Source organism: Halichoerus grypus, chromosome 1, assembly GCF_964656455.1.
Source record: "Halichoerus grypus chromosome 1, mHalGry1.hap1.1, whole genome shotgun sequence".
NCBI classification, from domain to species: Eukaryota; Metazoa; Chordata; class Mammalia; order Carnivora; family Phocidae; genus Halichoerus; species Halichoerus grypus.
The window spans coordinates 116,593,033-116,611,242 of NC_135712.1; the positions used below are offsets into that span (position 1 = coordinate 116,593,033).

At 35.8% G+C, this 18,210-nt stretch overlaps 1 protein-coding gene across 7 annotated transcripts in view; it reads left to right on the plus strand.

Annotated features, from left to right (window-relative positions):
- SLC9A9 (solute carrier family 9 member A9) overlaps nt 1–18,210 on the plus strand; it is a 682,953-nt gene that overhangs the window by 260,247 nt on the left and 404,496 nt on the right. For all 7 annotated transcript variants that reach the window (XM_078070810.1, XM_078070802.1, XM_078070787.1 and 4 more), the window contains one exon: nt 9,572–9,687. In XM_078070810.1, the coding sequence (XP_077926936.1) occupies nt 9,572–9,687 (116 nt within the window). The remainder of the gene's footprint in view (nt 1–9,571; nt 9,688–18,210) is intronic.

Sequence of the window (18,210 nt, forward strand, 5' to 3'; positions counted from 1 at the left end):
AACTTCTTTGTTGTTATAGTTCATCCCAAAGCAAAGAAACCTGTTGTTTTATTTAAGCAGCACTCAACAGCTTTTAACAAACTTGCAGTTTCTGCTAAGATTTTTAAAAATATTTAAAAAGAAAAGCTTGAGGATTCTCTCACCACTTTTGAAATCTTGGTAGGAAGGACTTTGCAGTTACCAGCCTCAGATGAGACCAAAACAATCATCCAGCTCTTTCCCTCTGGCAGGGAAAGGGCGGGGGGGTCTCTGTACCTAGGAAAAAAGTCTCTGTGGAGCTGCAGATCACAGGCATAATAAAGGTCTGTTAAATTTTATATTGTAGTGGATAAGACATTGTTTCACTCCCTGGCCCCCACCCCATTTTCATTTTCTTCTGTAAGGAGTTCCAAATTGGAGCCGAGAAGTAATAGCACCTTGAATCCTCACATGCTATCCATTAGTCTTCATCTTTCATCCATAAATAGCAGGGAACCCAGGTCACTAAGCAATAGGTATTAGGTGCTTTCTATATGTGGACCTGTAACCTAACTGCATCTCAGAAAGCTCCATTTATGAATTCAAAGTGCTGCCATATTAAGGAGTTTACCATCAGAACCAGGATGCACACCAATGGCTGAGCCATTTTACTTAGTTGACGGGGTCCTCATTTAGAGTCTCCTACTCAAAGTGTGGACTGGGACCAGCAGCAATGGCACCACCTGGGAGCTCATTAAAAATGCAGAATCTCAGGCCTTACTCTAGATCTGCTGGTCCCCAGGTGATTGGTCTGGACATTAGGGACAAGATGTGATTTAGAACACTTGTTCTAGATTCTGGCTACATACCAGAACAGTGGAAGAACTTTTAAAAATACTGATGCATGGGTTCCATCTATAGAGACTCTGATATACTTGGTCTGGGATGTAGCCTGGGTATCATGATTTTCAAAGCTCCCTGTGTGATTCTAATATGCAGCAAAATTTGAGAACCATTGAATTAGACTATCTAATAATACATAGTGGAAAAATTCATCACATTGAGTTACCCAGTTTTCACTGTCTATGTCTGATGTGTTACCACCCACTTGTTTTGTTGGCCCATGTTACCTTCTCTTGTGGTGACTATCCCTGTTCCTCCTCCTACCACAACTCAGGTCTGACCCCTTCTGCCTTTCAAGAAAGATTAATCTCTAATACCTTCTTCCGCCAGACCATGTTCTTCCTTCCTTCTTTGAAACCCGTATCACTTTGCTTTTAGCTTTTTTAATGAAACTACAGTTTTTCAAACAGTAGCACAGTCATTTATACACATGACTTATCCTTTCTCCTAAGCTGTGAGCTCCTGGAGGACAGAAGCCACATCTGATTCATCTTTGTAACTCTTAGGATCTAGCAAACCTGGCTAGAGTGTGCATAGAATGGAGATGGGAGCAGAGAGGACAAAAAACAGAACAGCCCAGATATACTGTCTTCAAATTAGTTGGGTAATATGGGCAAACAAAGAATATATGGCTGGAATTTAAGACCTCGATGAAATAAAGGAGAGAGCTTTGTAAACCACATCAGAGGATGAACAATGGGGATACAAGTTGATAGAGGGATGCAGGCAAGAGAGCAGTGATTATATCCAGCGAGCACTAAGCATGGTTTTCTGAAAGGAGAAGGCAGAGAAGTAGAGAATAGAGTAGAGGTGAGGGAGTAGGAGAGAAGTGAGGAACTCAAGTTACTCAGAGAATTTTAGAGGCCACACATCCTAGGATGTTGGTGCAGGCTATCATTGAGTGAGTGTGGCTAAGTTCTGCACTTCCTTCATTGTTCCTTTCAGTCTTCTCAGAAGTGATCCCCTTTCACACCTGAATGAGCCAGCATGCTCCCAGGTAGTGGTTATGAATAGACACACAATGAGGATGCCTGGTTAAGTTTTTACCTGTGTTTAGTTCATCTTTTAGTAGATCTCTACTTCTTAGTGCATGTCAGCATTGCAATTTATACCCATTCCATATTCATGCTTGGGATTTATATCACATTTTCTCCAGGAACATTGAAGTTCTCTACATAAAGGGGGATTGTATCTCTGCAGGCAGTTGCATAAGTTGCTACAGAAGCAGGAATTGTCACAAAAGTGCACAGGTGAGTGAGGCCTCCAGGGAAGGCCCAGTAAGGTGGCGAGTTAGTAGGCAGATGGGCAGTGGAGTATTTGGGAAATGTACTCACTTAATTTTGTTCCAAGGGACCCACAGTCCCAGAGCCTTAGACCCCAGCCGTGGGTAAAGAATAGTGTATTGCATCACAACCTCCTCTGTCCTCCCACACTCCTAATGACAATAAGTAAAATGGCCCTGTTGGCAACATTCAACCCTATTTATCAGTGCCCTTCTTCTTGAAACACTTGCTCCTCTTGACTCCTATGACATTCTACTAGATTTCCACTCACGTCTCTGACTGATCCTTGGTATCCTCCACTGCTTCACCATCTTTACCTCATCTTCAAATGCTGGATCCAGGTCTCCATCATGGGCCTTCTTCCACTTTATGTTCTCTTCAGACTTTCATGCATACCCAAGGCTGCAATAACATACACCATGCAGTGTCTGCTCTCAAATCCGTGTCCTTAGCCAATCCCTCATTGAGATCCAAATCTGTATACCAGTCTCACCGGCTGCTCAATCTCAACATTTCTAAAGTTGAACTTGTGATCTTTTCCATAAAATAAAGCCCCCCTTTAATATTCCCCAACTGGAGAAGTGTGCACATGTGCAGTCTATATTTCTCTCCATTGGACTTAGACACAATACTAATAAAATAATAAATTATAAATTAGCTATTAAATGTCTGGTTCCCCCAATAAAATATAAGCTCCCTCAGAGGAAGAATTATATCTTTGGGTAATTTTTTGTTTTATAAATGAGTCAGTGAGCAAATTAATGAATGCATGAGTGAATGAATAAATGAATTTGGCTAGAAGACCTTACCAACCCCATCCAGCCCAGCATTAAGAAATTATTAATTCTTTCATAGAAACATCTATGATGGTGTTGCCAGGGGCAGGGAGGGAGATGGGAGATGTGAATGAAGATGATCAAAAGGTACAAACTTCCAGTTATAAGATGAGTAAGTTCTAGGGATGTAATGCATAGCATGACAACTATAGTTGATAATACTGTACTGAATATTTGAAAGTTGCTGAGAGAGTAGATCTTAAAAGTTCTCACCACACAGAAAAATACAACTGTGAGGTGATAAATATCAAACTTTTTTTGGTAATAATTTTGCAATATATACATGTATTAAATCATGACATTGTACACCTTAAACTTGTACACTGTTATATGTCAACTATATTTCAATAAAGCTCAAAATTAAAAAAAAATAATTTATGAATTTTCCAGTGGGATATTGCTCTTGAATGCATGCTCCAGAAAAAAAAAAAAAAAGAAAAGAAAAGAAAAGAAAATGTGAGATATAAACTATCCATAAAATGTGAACAAATAAATAGGGAAAAATATTTATCTAAAGGAAAATGTTTGGGTATAGAAATCAGAAATCTAGATGTAGATTATAACCTTCATATTGCTTTCAGAGCTTGTTGGTTCTAGATTTTCCCACTGCAGAGTGAGCTTCACACAGTGGCCTGTTTCATATGATTTCACAGGCAGGCATGTGGCTCTTCCAACAGTTAAAGAGACTGGTCCACACAACTGTATCTCCAAACTGACATCTCCCCTGACTTATCCCTAGCAATTCAAAAAAACTGCCTTTCTAGTAAATCTATTCATTGCTTGATCAAGACTATTTTTTTAAAAAGAAGATATATTCTTTCTTAAAAATACTGATAGAGATTAAGATGGCATACTTAAAAACCATCCAAGCAATTGAGCCTTCTGAAACTTTTTTTTTCCTTTCTGTGTTTTTTGAAATTCTAGTTAGTTAACATACAGTGTAATAATAGTTTCAGGTGTACAATATGATGATTCAGCACTGCAATACAACATTCTATGCTTATCACAGGTGCCCTCTTTCATACCCATCACCTATTTAACCCATGAATGACCCCACCCTCCTCTCCTAGGCTAACCATCAGTTTGTTCTCTATAGTTGAGAGTTGGCTTCTAGGTTTGCCTCTCTATATCTTCTTTTTCCTTTGTTCCATTTTTATTTGAATTCTATTAGTTAACATATAGTGTAACATAGGTTTTGGGAGTTGAATTTAGTGATTCATCACTTACATACAATACTCAGTGCTCATCACAAGTTCCCTCCTTAATACCCATCACCCATTTAGCCCATCCTTGCCCACCTCCCCTCCAGCAACCCTCAACTATATGGTCAACTTATCTTTCACAAAGCAGAAAGTAATACCCAATGGAAAAAAAGACAGTCTCTTCAAAAAATGGTGTTGGGAAAACTGGACAGCAACATGCAAAAGAATGAAACTGGACCACTTTCTTACATCATACACAAAAGAAATTTAAAATGGATGAAAAACCTAAATGTGAGATTGGAAATCATCAAAATCCTTGAGGACAACACAAGCAGCAACCTCTTTGACATCAGCTGTAGTAATTCCTTACTAGACTTGTCTCTGGGGGAAAGGGGAAACAAAAAGCAAAAATGAACTATTGAGACTTCATCAAGATGAAAAGCTTCTGCTGTCTATGAGAAACAATCAACAAAACTAAAAGGCAACCTACGGAATGGGAGAAGATATTTGCAAATGGCATATCTGATAAAGGGTTAGTATCCAAAAATCTATAAAGAACTTATCAAACTCAACACCCAAAAAACAAATAATCCAGTTAAGAAGTGGGCAGAAGACATGAGTAGAGCTTTTTCCAAAGAAGACATCCAGATGACTAACAGACACATGAAAAGATGCTCAACATCACTCATCATCAGGGAAATATAAATCAGAACTATGATGAGCTATCACCTCACACAAGTCAGAATGGCTAAAATTAACAATAGGGGAAACAACAGATGTTGGCAAGGATGCAGAGAAGGGGGAACCCTCTTAACACTGTTGGTGGGAATGCAAACTGGTGAAACCACTCTGGAAAACAGTATGGAGGCTCCTCAAAAAGTTAAAAATAGAACTACCCTATGACCTAGCAATTACACTACTAGGTATTTACCCAAAGGATACAAAAATACTGATTCAAAGGGACACATGCCCCCCAACGTTTATAGCAACATTATCAACAATAGCCAAATTACAAAAGAGCCCAAATGTCCATTGACTGATGAATGGATAAAGAAGAGGTGGCACACACACACACACACACACACATACACACACACACACACACACAGGAATATTACTCAGCCATTAAAAAGAATGATATCTTGCCATTTGCAATGATGTGGATGAAGCTAGAGCGTATTATGCTAAGTGAAATAAGTCGGTCAGAGAAAGACAAATACCATTTGATTTCACTCATATGTGGAATTTAAGAAACAAAACAGATGAACATAGAGGAAGGAAGAAAAAAAAAAAAGAGGGAGGCACACCACAGGAGACTATTAACTATATGGAACTTTTTTCACAATAAGTCTTTAGGTGTGGAGATTTAATAGTGTAAAATAAGCTCATGAAATTTAAAATCAGTTCACATGTCATAAACACTTAATAACGTGAGTGTATAGAGTATTGTGTTGGGCATTTCCCCAAATTCTCTTTTACCCAGTGCTTTCTTTTAGCATCAGTGACATGACTGCCATCCTGTAATACTCTGCTCTTTGAGAGCACGTTATGGGTTTCTACTTTTGTATCCTCCATAGCTCAAGCACTTTGCTTTTCAAAGAATAGCACTAAGTAGATATTTGTCAAAATCAATGTTATCAACAGTTCTGGTTTTTATGAGGCAGTTCTGCTTCTGCCCATCCCTGTAACCCAGGCTGTCACTAACCACAGACTGACCCCTAGAGGACATCTTATTCAGGTCCATCATCTTCACAGCATTGCATGCATTGGACTTCACCAGATTCCCTGTCCCCATCCAACCACATCTCCCCCGTTTCCTGAGCCATCTGAAATACTTTCTGTGAAGTGCTGATAGAATGTACCACTCTGTGAGAATATGGTGGTTGCTAATGGTTTTGTTTTTTTAGCTTCCCAATTAATATAGTTATAACTAGTTGTTATTAATAATGTAACAACAATTAAAATAGCTACCATTTATAAAGAAGGGGTATGGCACATGGTATATTAACACTAATTATTGGATCATTATAATTACCAGTGATGATGGCCATTGTTATTAGTATTAAGCTTGAACTGAACTGGACTTCTTTTTTCTCCTTTTTTGGTATTATCTCAAGTAAGCTATTAGAATTATAGTTATTTCATGTCCACTAGTTGATTTCAAATAAATAAACAAATCGTGTGTGTAGGTGTGTGCGTGTGTACATCATGTGTGTTTATGCTGATTTCAAAGCAACTCAAAAGCTTTACAGAGTTGGTGGTTAAGGAGCTAACTTCTGTGACTTAGTCAAGTTATTTAATGTTGCTGAGTCCTAATTTTCTCATTTGTAAAAAGGAATAATTATAGCACCTAACTCAGAATTTTGAAGATTAAGTGACATAATAAGTATCTATTGTGTTACATAATAGCACTTGCTAATGTATGTTGTTATTTGTTTTTCATTATTACTATTTTTTAAAAGAACTGGAAGAATGCAGAAATGCAAAAAGAAAAGTAGTCACCATTTAATTCCATTATTTAACCACCATTAACATTCTAGACTATATACTTCTTGTCTTTTCCTGTTTATATGTATGCCTAAGTATGTTAAATTTTTATAAAATTAGAAATTATTATTACCACTTTATAATTTGCTTTATCAATTTACTTTTCTGTGTCTAATATAAAGTCTTGTATATAATATTATTCATTGCATATTAGCCCATATATATGTGTTTTATAATTTATTCACTGGATATTTAGATTTCTTTGAATTTTTCACTCATAAACAACAGAAATCTGATATAACTTGAATATACACCTTTTGGTACATATTTAATTAATTTTTGGCATAAATTTGTAGGCAACCATTTAATAAGCTATAGAATATTTAAAAATTGATACTTTAATTAAGACTTTAATTTCCATCAATAGTGTATGAGACTTCTAGTTTCTATATAATATTCCCAAGCCTGGGTAGTATATATGTATATATTTTTTATTTTACCCAATCTAATGGCTTCTGTGCAATATGGGAAAAGTCATTTTAATTCTAATCCTAGATTCCCAGCCTGTAAAATTAACTAATGGGTATAAAATTCAGAAATATTGTCACAGGTCCTAAAGTTTATACTGATTCCAGTGCTGGTTGATGCTCAATATTTGAAGTGTAGCTCAAATGAGAAAGGACTGTGGTGAAGTTGGGTTAATACCCAAAGAGGCTGAAGGGATGACTATTGAAGAGCATTCCTGTGAATGTTGTAACTGTCCAGACTATCCCAGTGTTGATCCCACTTGCAAATTCTAATTCAGAGAATGATATAATTAACAGTCATAATTCAAATTTATGATAATTTTTATTGCTGTCTATCAGGTAAAATGTGTACTTCATAAGGGTAGGGATCTTTGTTTTGTTCACTCATCAGTATCTTAAGCACCTAGCACAGAACTTGACACACAGTAAGGGTTAAATAATAAATGTCTATTGAATGAACAAATAAACTGGATGAAGCTACCCTATACCTGTCAAGAGGCTGAATGACCTGGTAACTGGCAGAATTCCCTTCCCAGCATGAGTGTGAGTAAGCTGCCATGACTGAGGCCTTTTGGATTTGCTTTTTCCCAACAACCATGTTGTGTCCCATGACATACCCTTTCTCAGATATGTTAATACCTTCAGCCTAGTTAAGATTCAGCCTCCCCACTGTAGTCCACATTCTTCACAGTGATGTTGGCCCTCTCTACTCAAACCCATTATGTCTTAATAATTATAACTCAGAGGGTAGTATTATTTCCAAGTTCTTAGGGATACCCCATTGTTGCACCTTTGTACAACCTAGAACCACCACCTAATAGGAAAGCTGTGAATATATTATATAGGATAATATATAATGTAAAATATAGAACTATTCATCTAGGCACTATTATGTAGTGGTTAAAAGCCCAGGCTCAGGAGCCAATTCTCCACAGTTCAAATCTGGATTTTGCAACTTAAAAGCTGTGTCATCTTAAGCAAGTTACCTGATGACACTGTGTTCAGTTTTCTCATCTGTAAAATGCAAATAGTAGTTTCCTTATAGGATTAATGTGTGGATTAAATGAGTTAGAGCATGTGAAGAAATATGAATAGTAAGTAAATATTACCTATTTTGATAAATATTATTAGCAGTAATAATAACCTCATTGAGAATGTACTGTGTGCCAGAAACCAAATGTACATTGTCTCAGGTAATCCTTAAAACAATTCTATGGACTAACTATTATTGTTATCACTATTTCATTAATAAGGATATTGAGGCTCAAAAAGTTTTAGTAACGTCCTAAAACCATATAGCTGGTGAGTGGTAGAACCTAGATTTAACTGCAGATGTGTCCAAAATATTTTCTCATGGAGAAATTTTTTTTTAACAGAATCTGAAATATCTGCATTTTCATTGACAGTATAATTTCTAATATCTGTTTTCTAGCCTTTTTAATCATGATCACAACCGTAGAACATTTTTCAAGAAATTGACTTTCAAAGCATGTGAATATTTAAACATCCATCTATTGACCTGAGGATCTACAATTTCTAAAGACTCTTAGAGTCACTTACAGTGATTTTACTATGGTCCAGTTCACCAATCTCTGTATTTCCTCTACTAGGATTTTGGCAAAAATCAGTCAGTTAAATAAATAAATACAATTTAAAAGCTATAGGGTGGCAAATGATGACCAGGACAGAGAAGCTGTGTTCCATGGTGTGAGTTTGGTAAGCTTATAAACAAACCTTTTATAATCTCATGAAAAGAATAGCTATCCTTGCAAGATCAAAATGTCAACCTTTCAGGATTCATTTTCAACAGCATACTGAAGTTACAGGAGCTCTTACCTAACAGTGATTCTGTACCCAGTGTGGAAGTCTTGACATTAGCAGTAGTAGAGACTCCTCTATTGTAAAGTAACTGGTTGACTGGGTGTGCTGTGTGTGACCAAAATCCTTCTCATTGCAGTGACAGACTTGAAATTTGAACACTTTTCAGACATCCCTACCACACAAAACAATGAAAACTGAAAAGCAATCCATTTACAGATGTTAACCCAGCTGCTGTATTTGTGGGCATAATTTACTACGACATATTTGACAGATTATTTTTTATGTCCTTGAGATTTATTTATTTTCATTGAAATATGCTATAAAATATTGTTACCTTTTTCCAGGTAAATGAATTGGGATATTTGGTTAAAGTGTCTTTCATAGTCGAGAGATTTAGACAATGTACTGAGAGCTAGCATGGCCATGAATTGGCAGAGTGGTGGTAATTTGTGCATGATGCATATTCAGGAAGCACATTAGAATGTTAGCTATGATAGCATGGGTTTGCACAGGATTCAACTTGAATTTGAAGATCTTATTTTTCTCTTCAACAGGTTAATTATGTATGGCTTTGTGAAAGCTATGGTATATGCTGGCCAGTTGAAAAATGGAGACTTCCATTTCACTGACTGTTTGTTTTTTGGTTCACTGATGTCAGCTACAGATCCAGGTAATTGCTCAAATAGTATTTTTTTTTTCTTTTTAAGAATCAAAAATTTAAATTAAATGGTTCTCTAAAGACCATCTCCTGAATCTACATCATAATAATTCCTTATTCCTCTTTACTTGCAGTTGATACATGTATTAGTGATTAAAGAAAGAAAGAAAGAAAAGAAATAGGTGAATATCCTAATAGCTTTCAAAAAAATGGATCTGAAAACAATTTCAGTAGTGGGAATTTCAGAATTTAAAATTCATTACAGCTTATTTCTCTGGAATGTATAGACATTTTGAGCTATAGACCTTATTTTTTTATCCAACTTGTCTTCTTTCAAAAATGATCTACTGAATTAAAGGGTAAAAAATATTTTCAAAAAGATTGTTTATGGGCACCTTGGGTGGCTCAGCTGGTTAAGTGTCTGCCCTTGGCTCAGATCATGATCCCAGCGTCCTGGGTTTGAGTCCTGCATTGGGCTCCCTGCTCAGCGGGAAGTCTGCTTCTCTCTCTCCCTCTACCCCTCGCCCCCGCTCGTGCTCTCTCTCGCTCTCTCTCTCTCTCAAGTAAATAAATTAAATCTTAAAAAAAAATTGTTTACTATGGAGCTTTTCAAACACATTAAGGGTAGGGAGAATAATAAAAAGAATTGTCATATACCCTTCAGCAATTACCAATACGGCCAATATTTTTGTCTATACCCCCCTATGCTCCCTTTTATCATAACTGGATTATGTTAGAGTAAATCTCAGACATTATATCATTTTATTTGTAAATACTTTGAAAAATGAGCATTGCTATTATGAAACCTAAAAATATTTATAATTATTCTTTAATATTATCAAAGAGCTAGTCTCTGTTCAAATATCCTCAAATGTCTTTTTATCATTATCATTATTAGTTTGTGTAATGGTTAGGGCCAAATAAGGGCTGCACATTACAATTGATTAATATGACTAGTGAGTCTCTTTTAATTTATATGTTCCCCCTCCATCTTCTATTTTTGTCAGTTATTTGTTTGGGGGAAAAATAGGCACTTTGTCTTGTGGTTGAACTGAATATGGCTCCTTAAAATGTTCCCTTATACCACATATTTCTTGTAAAACTGATGGTTAAATCTAGAGGTTTAATGAGATTTATGTTCATCTTTTTGAGCAAGATTACTTTATAGGTTTCTATAGCAAAACATCACAGAGTGATTAGTGACTCAGCTGTCAACCTGACTCATCACACTATTGTACAGTTTCTCCAACAAAAACCACCAGAACACACCTGTAGCTAAATAAGATGTGTTTATTGCGTGTTGTAATGAGGGAAAATGCACACCAGAAGAAACATGGAAGCTTTCAGAAGGTGTTAGAAAGGATTCATTACAGGCTTGGGCTTATGTTTGGTGATTTTAGGGAGGGTTTAAGGAATTGGAGCTTTGCTCTGGATAAGAGGCTGTCAGGAAACAGCAGTAATTGCACATTTTAGTAAGTCTCATGTAGAATGAGGGAAGACTGGATTGAACCTAAAGTTAAAATTGGTAAAGAAGTAGTGGCCTCTTAGAATAGCCAGGATAGAGGGATGTTTAGTTAATTTTGTAGTTTAGACAGTGTTCATTATTTCTGTTAAGACGTGATTATGCAGTAGTCTTATTTTTGTCTTTTTTAAAAGATTTATTTATTTATTTGAGAGAAAAAGAGAGCACTCAGGGGAGAGGGGTAAAAGGAGAGAGAGAGAGAGAATCTTATGCAGACTCCACACCCAGCATGTGAGCCCGACTCGTGGCTCAATCCCACGACCCTGAGATCGTGAGCTGACCCAAAATCAAGAACTAGACACTTAACTGACTGAGCCACTCTGACACCCCTGTATTTGTCTTGATCCATCATGGTCATAGAGTGACCTTGTCTGATGTTGTTCTGTGAAATTGTCTGTGTGCAGCAGGAGAACACCAAGGCTCAGATGATAGTACTAGGTCAGCCCCCAAACGTCAGGGGCTGTTTTGTCTTTCTTAGAATAGCCCTCTGACCAGTGGTATTGGCACCATGTGTTTGTCTGTTGTAAATGCAGAATCTCGGGCTCAACCCCAGATCTACCGAATTGGATTCTAGAATTTAACAACATCCTAAATTTATTCATACGCACATCAACGTTTGGGAAGCATTACTTTTTAGAATTCCCCATTTTAGCTAATGATTTTAGTATGTATTGATGGTTGCTGCTTAGTTAGTCCAGTGTTAATTAGGGGTTACAAGCTAGTGGTATGCTAATTCTATCCTACCTTTTGTATTTATTAGCTGGTACTCTCCTATAAATAAGTAGCTTTCCAGATCAACTACTTAAGTACCCCATGATATCATTTGAACAAAAAAGCAGGATAAATGATTGATTCTTTCCCTTTATTTACTAATTTTCAAAATAATGAGTTGTTTCCTTAGCATCCTCCACATATGATCAAGGAGATTTTTCTTTTTTAAAGTATTATTTCAATACATGGATTTTAACATGGTTGATATGTTTCAATCTACTGCTGTCATTATTCTTTTTGATGTTCAGAATACTCCAACTTGACAACTGAGAGCTTCTTCAAGTTTCTCCTATATTCTTTTGTCATGACCCCAGTGGTCTTTCATAGGTTTCTTGTCTTTGGCTAGGACTAGATGTTCCAACCTTATTTTGTGTGTTTCCTGTACCCTGACTTGGAACCAGCCATTTATAAGAGGGAAATTTATTTAGAGACCAAAATTTGGGCACTAAGGGTTTTCATTGCTATTGGATTGGTCATTGTTTCTAGATATTTTTATTTGAAGGAGAAATAATATCACAAATTTATGTTAATATTTTCAGCTCAAATTTAGGATTACAAAAATTTTACTTAACTGCCTTAAATTTTTTTTTCTTCTATCTACTTTTCTTCTTCCTATTACATATATAATTTCTTATTTCCTTAAAATAAACATTTTCAAAATTATAATATGCACATTATTATTTAAAAATATGATTATTGAAAACTACTTAAGATTTCATTGTGGTTCTTTTTAACCTTTGGATATATCTGACTAGGGATGAACAGTTAAAAATTACTGTTTTAAGAGCTCTTGAAATCATTCCTCTATGGATTTTATCTTGTGAATATACAATAATGTTCATTTGTTTCATTTTGTTTTTGACTTTGTGTTAAAATTAAAGAGCTATAGAATTCCAAAGTGAAAACCATAGAACCAAAACAAGAGACATCTGGCTTCTATTCCTGTCCCCTCTACCTTAACGTTCCAACCATTTTGGTTGGTCTTTCATTTGCCCTTCTCTTTTTAATCTAAGTAAATACACAAACATATACATACTCTACTATATGTTATTATACACACCTGTGTTCTTCACCTTACTCTTCTTTAACAGTATTTTAGAGAGTACTCCATAGCTATATGTAAAGATCTCTCTCATTCTTTTTTATAACTGCGGAGTACTCCATGGTTTATTCAACCAGCTGTCTGTTGATAGACATTTAGTTTTTTTCTTATCCTTTGCAATTATGAATGGTGTTGTAACTAATAACACTAAAATAAATACCTTTCCACATTTTGCCAATGTTTCTTTGGTCCAGATTTATAGAAACAAGTTAAAAGGTAAATGGATTTTTCCTAGGTGTAATTTTCCTAGATGCCAAATTCTTCTCCATAAAGTTTGTGCCGTTTTGCCTTCACACCAGCAACATATGACAGTACCTATTCTTCACAGCTTTGCCAATGCAGAATTCTATCACAGTTTTGGATTTTTACTTATATAGTAGGTGAGGATTTGTGTCCCCCTCTGGTTTGACTTAGTACTTCTCTTATTGTGAGTAAGGCTAAATCTTTCATATGTTTAAGGGACATATGCATTTTTTCCTGAAAATGAACCCTTTATAAGATGGCTTTGCTCGAGTAGGGTTATTAATTTTTATTTTGCAAGCTTTAGAAGCCTTTAACGTATTAGAGATATTAACCTTTTGTCTGCAATATAAGTTACAAATATTTTTCCAAGTTTTCTACGTTTTATTTTGTTTATGGTATGGGGGAGGAAAAAATGTTTTAATGTATGATGTTGACTCATTTCCTGGAAGAAGATGAAATAAAAGTAGGTCTCAGATTAGGAATTTGTGGTATAGACTAGAGGATCAGAGCCTCAGAATAGTGTAGAGGGACAAACTGCTCTATCTTCAGGGTTAGAGATGACCCAGCCACCAGGTCATTGCTGGAAGATCTCATGCTACACTCTCATAGCCCCAGGGAAATGTAGAAGTTCCTTGGTAGTGATGGGAAGCATGAACTCAAGATGAAATATTTTCAACCCATCAGTGATTTCAAGTTACTTAAGGTTGTTCTTTTCTGTCCATATATGGACATTTTGCTTTTAATGGTCAGGTCCCATTTCGTGTCACATTTGCACAAATCTGCATGTTGAAAAGCATTGCATCCATTGTTTCCTGGTCCCAATTCCAAAGGCCAAGTTTGTTGCATTCTATTGAGTTAATCAGCCAGCTCCAAGCACAGTTGTATCATGTTAAAGCTTTGCTCCTTCTGTGGCTGGTGATATCTATGAGGTTATGTTTACATGACACAGGAAAAGTGATTGAAATAGAAAAATAAATCCAACTTGGTAAGATGGATATTTATCTGCATTGTGTCAAACAATTGGGTTGACTAAACTTTTTAAAATACAGAATTGACTCACAGCCATAAAGAGAATCCTAGGAACCAAATCTACTTCCAAGTCTGGCACCAGCTGTGCAACTTTGGGTACCATTTAGCCTTTCTAGATTTTATGAGTTCTTGGAAGTGGAAGATATTTGATCTCATTTCTCCCAACCCCTTCATTTTACAGATGAAGAAACTGACTTTTCATCTGTAAAATGAAAAGTTTCGACTAGAGCCCTTTCCAACTTTAACATTCCCTGTTTCTTATTTCTGTAAGATTGGTTTTCATTTTAAAACAAGATTTTGTTTTTAAAAAAAAGTTAAAAATCAACCCAAAGCCCCCCCACACACACACCCCAGGCATTCTTGGGTTCTAACCCTGATTCAGCAAATGTTAGAGAAGATCTTACATAGTAGAGACCCACACATGAACAGGAATACTTAAGCTTTCTTCCTTTACTACTAGCTAATTGTTATATTAAAACACCCTGAACCTACTCTGCTAAATTGGTGCAATTTAAGATCTTCAACAACCTTAAAACACCTAGTTAATCTTACCCCACAATTATTCATTTATTGCCTAAATTATTGTGACTCACTAATTTATGAAAGAGAACCTATGCTCTCCAGGTCTGACTTTTCTTGGCCTTCTTTAAATTAATTCTTTCCCATTTAGCCTTAGCTAAATCTTAGCCAAGTGTTATTAACTATTCATATTTTTCTTTTATAGACACATATTTAAACTTAAATCTAATTCTTCCTGCATGTTTCTGACTCTCCTTGGCCAATTTTCAGTTTACCTCCAGTTAGGATGATTTGACTATTATTTGATTGATTTAATTTCCTCTTTTCCTCACTGACAAAGATCCTGCTGATGGTGTAAAGGCCATCAGCAGCACTTAACAGAAAGTGGATGATTAAAGGCAGAGCCCCCAAAGAGATCATGTATGGTAAATGGCAGAGTTAGGAGAGGAGAGAAGTACTTAGAGGGCTTGATCAATGAGCCAGCTCATCTCTTCCAGTGTGTTTAAATAAGGGAAAGTAGGAGGGTGGGGGAGAGGAGAGAAAAAATAAACAATATGGCAACAACTGGAAATGATGCTTTAGTTAATATCCTTCAATTTACAAATGGCCAAAACCCATAAGGGAACCCTCTAACCTCATACTATCTTCCTGTCTCTTTCATCATTGACTTGGGTCTCAGTTTGGTAAATTTGACTATCCAAGATAGTGATTTTCATTAATAAGTCTAAAATGTCCCTTTATATATAGAGTGGGTAAGATAAAGAGAGAGGTCATTAAGGTGTATAAAGACACTTTGGAGTCCCAGTGTACCCATGCGCTGTTCCTCAGCACATCAATATTGTTGCTGTCTCAGCACGTTTACATTTGTTGTTTCTCCCTCCTTGCTTTCTTCAGGTCTTTGCCCAAATGTCGCCTTGATGAGGCCTTTCCTAACCATCCTATCAAAAGTTATACCCCATCTCCTCTGCTGCACAGTCATAGACAAATCATGATGCTTCCCATCCCCCTTCCTTGCCTTATATTCTTGTACAGCACTAGTCACTATTGACCTACTATTTATTATCTTATTTTTTTGTCCCCTGTGAGGAAGGAGCATTTTTTTTCTGTTTTCCCCCCATTTTCCACTCTTATATTTTTAGTATCTAGAACAATAGGTTCTAGATTGTTAATAAATACTTATTAAATTAATGAATTAATATATTTGTAGAAGAAACTGCTAGAGCAAAATGTAGAGCTTGAAAAGGAGTCTCTTCTCAAAGAGAATGTGAAGCATTTGAGTATTCCAGATCACTCTCAGAGATAAGGAGTCTCATGACCCCAGGAGGGACAGTGACTCAAGATGAGGGTGGAACTCGCAGCACATGGCTGAACTTCCAACTGAGTGGCAATACTGGTTTCTGTCCTCCAAAAAGGATATATTCAACTAAAACAAAAATATGTATCTTTCTTCTTGTCTGGCCACACAGCCAATATTTCTTTCTCCCTGTTTACCAGTTGTTCAGTGGCTTAAAAATTTCCAGAGCACCAAGCCATAGATTGTAGACTTGCAGAAGCAGTTATAATAGTGTGGGGTTTTTGTTGTTGTTGTTGTTTTGGGGGGGGCTTGTTGTTGTTGGAAGATGTTAAAAATAGGAGCTACCTTTAGGAAAAGGAAAAATTCAACACATTACTTTAAGTATTAATCACTCAGAAGATGCCAGAAACTCATCCTGGTATTTACAGGGCTGAGATTTCTTTCAAGGTCTGCAGGAAGCCACTCATTCAAGCACATTTGGGCTGTGCATTTTCTTACTTCATCAATTTCTCTGTTCCCTATTTGGATTAAAATGTCTTCATTTTATATGATGCAGCTGCATTGAGACTCAAATACAGCTGTGCTATTTTGAACTCCAGAAGTATTAGCCCAGTATTTAAAACTAGAAAATAATTCTTACTTCATAGACTTGTCCTATTTTTTCCAAGAAAATTAATTCAGGTTGTCCTGTTTTAGGTAAGGCTTACTAAAAAATTCTTCTGTCCAATATGATGGCTACAAGCCACATATGGCTACTTGGAATGCGGCTAGTCCAAGTTGAAAGGCCATAAGTATAAAATACACCCTAGATTCAAAGACTTAATATGAAGAAAACTTTAATATCTCATTGATAATTTTTACATTGATTACATTTTGAAATTATGAGATTCATTTAATATTGAGTTAAAGAAAATATACTATTAAAATTAATTTTACCCATTTATTTTTACTTTTTTAATGTGGTTACTAGAAAATTTTAAATTATATACATGGTTTACATTATATTTTTGTCAGACAGAACTACTATAGAGCAATATAGATATGGAACGGTTGTTAGTCAAAAAATATCCTTTTTTCCACCTTTGTTATTATTGACATATAAATATGTACATTTAAGGTGTACAATGTGATGATTTGATACCCATATATATTGCAAAATGATCACCACAATAAAGTTAGTTAACATCCCCTCACATAATTACCCGTGTGTGTGTGTGTGTGTGTGTGTGTGTGTGTGTGTGGTGGTGGCAACATTCATGATCTGCTCTTTTAAAAACTTTCAAGTATATATTATAGTTTGGTTAACATATTAACATGCTATATCTTTCTAAAACTTATTAATCTTATAATTGGAAATTGATACTTTTTGAACAACATCTACCCATCCCCCCCAACTCCCAGGCCCTGGCCACCAACATTCTTGTTTCTATTGCAATGAGCTCAGTTTTTTAAGATTACATACAAAAATATGATCCTTAACAAAAATACCACAACAATTTTAAGTCGAGTAGAAAAATTAAGCACAAATACAATGCACTGCACAGATTATGGCATTTTGGTGAAATATAGGCACTTTATTTCTATGATTTTGAACTAGTATGTCTGAAATTTTCCTTCTAATGTCTCTTTTTCCAGTCCTATTTTTCTGCTCCAACACATAATAACCCATAAACTAGCTTCACCCATGCTTCAGAAATAAAGCAAAGAGAAACAAGATTAACGCTCTGTATGATTTAAATATCATGTATGTGCCATTCAAAACTATAAATACTGCAACCTTTGACTTGAGAGAAACAGATTAAATAAGTTCCTGTCCAAGTGTCTCAACTGTGTTTTTTTCCTTAGTTGAAACATAAATCACAGGTTCCTAAAGTCTGACAATCTGAGTTGTTTTTTTAATGCCCATTACTGTTTTGTTTTATAGAGCTTGTCAGAAATCCAGGAAACTTGACATTTATATTATGTTACCCCTGTTTCAAAGTATGTTGACACATTTAATGGCCCTAAATTGGGTAGACTCAATAACAGAAATAAATATTTGCCTCAAAGAAGTAA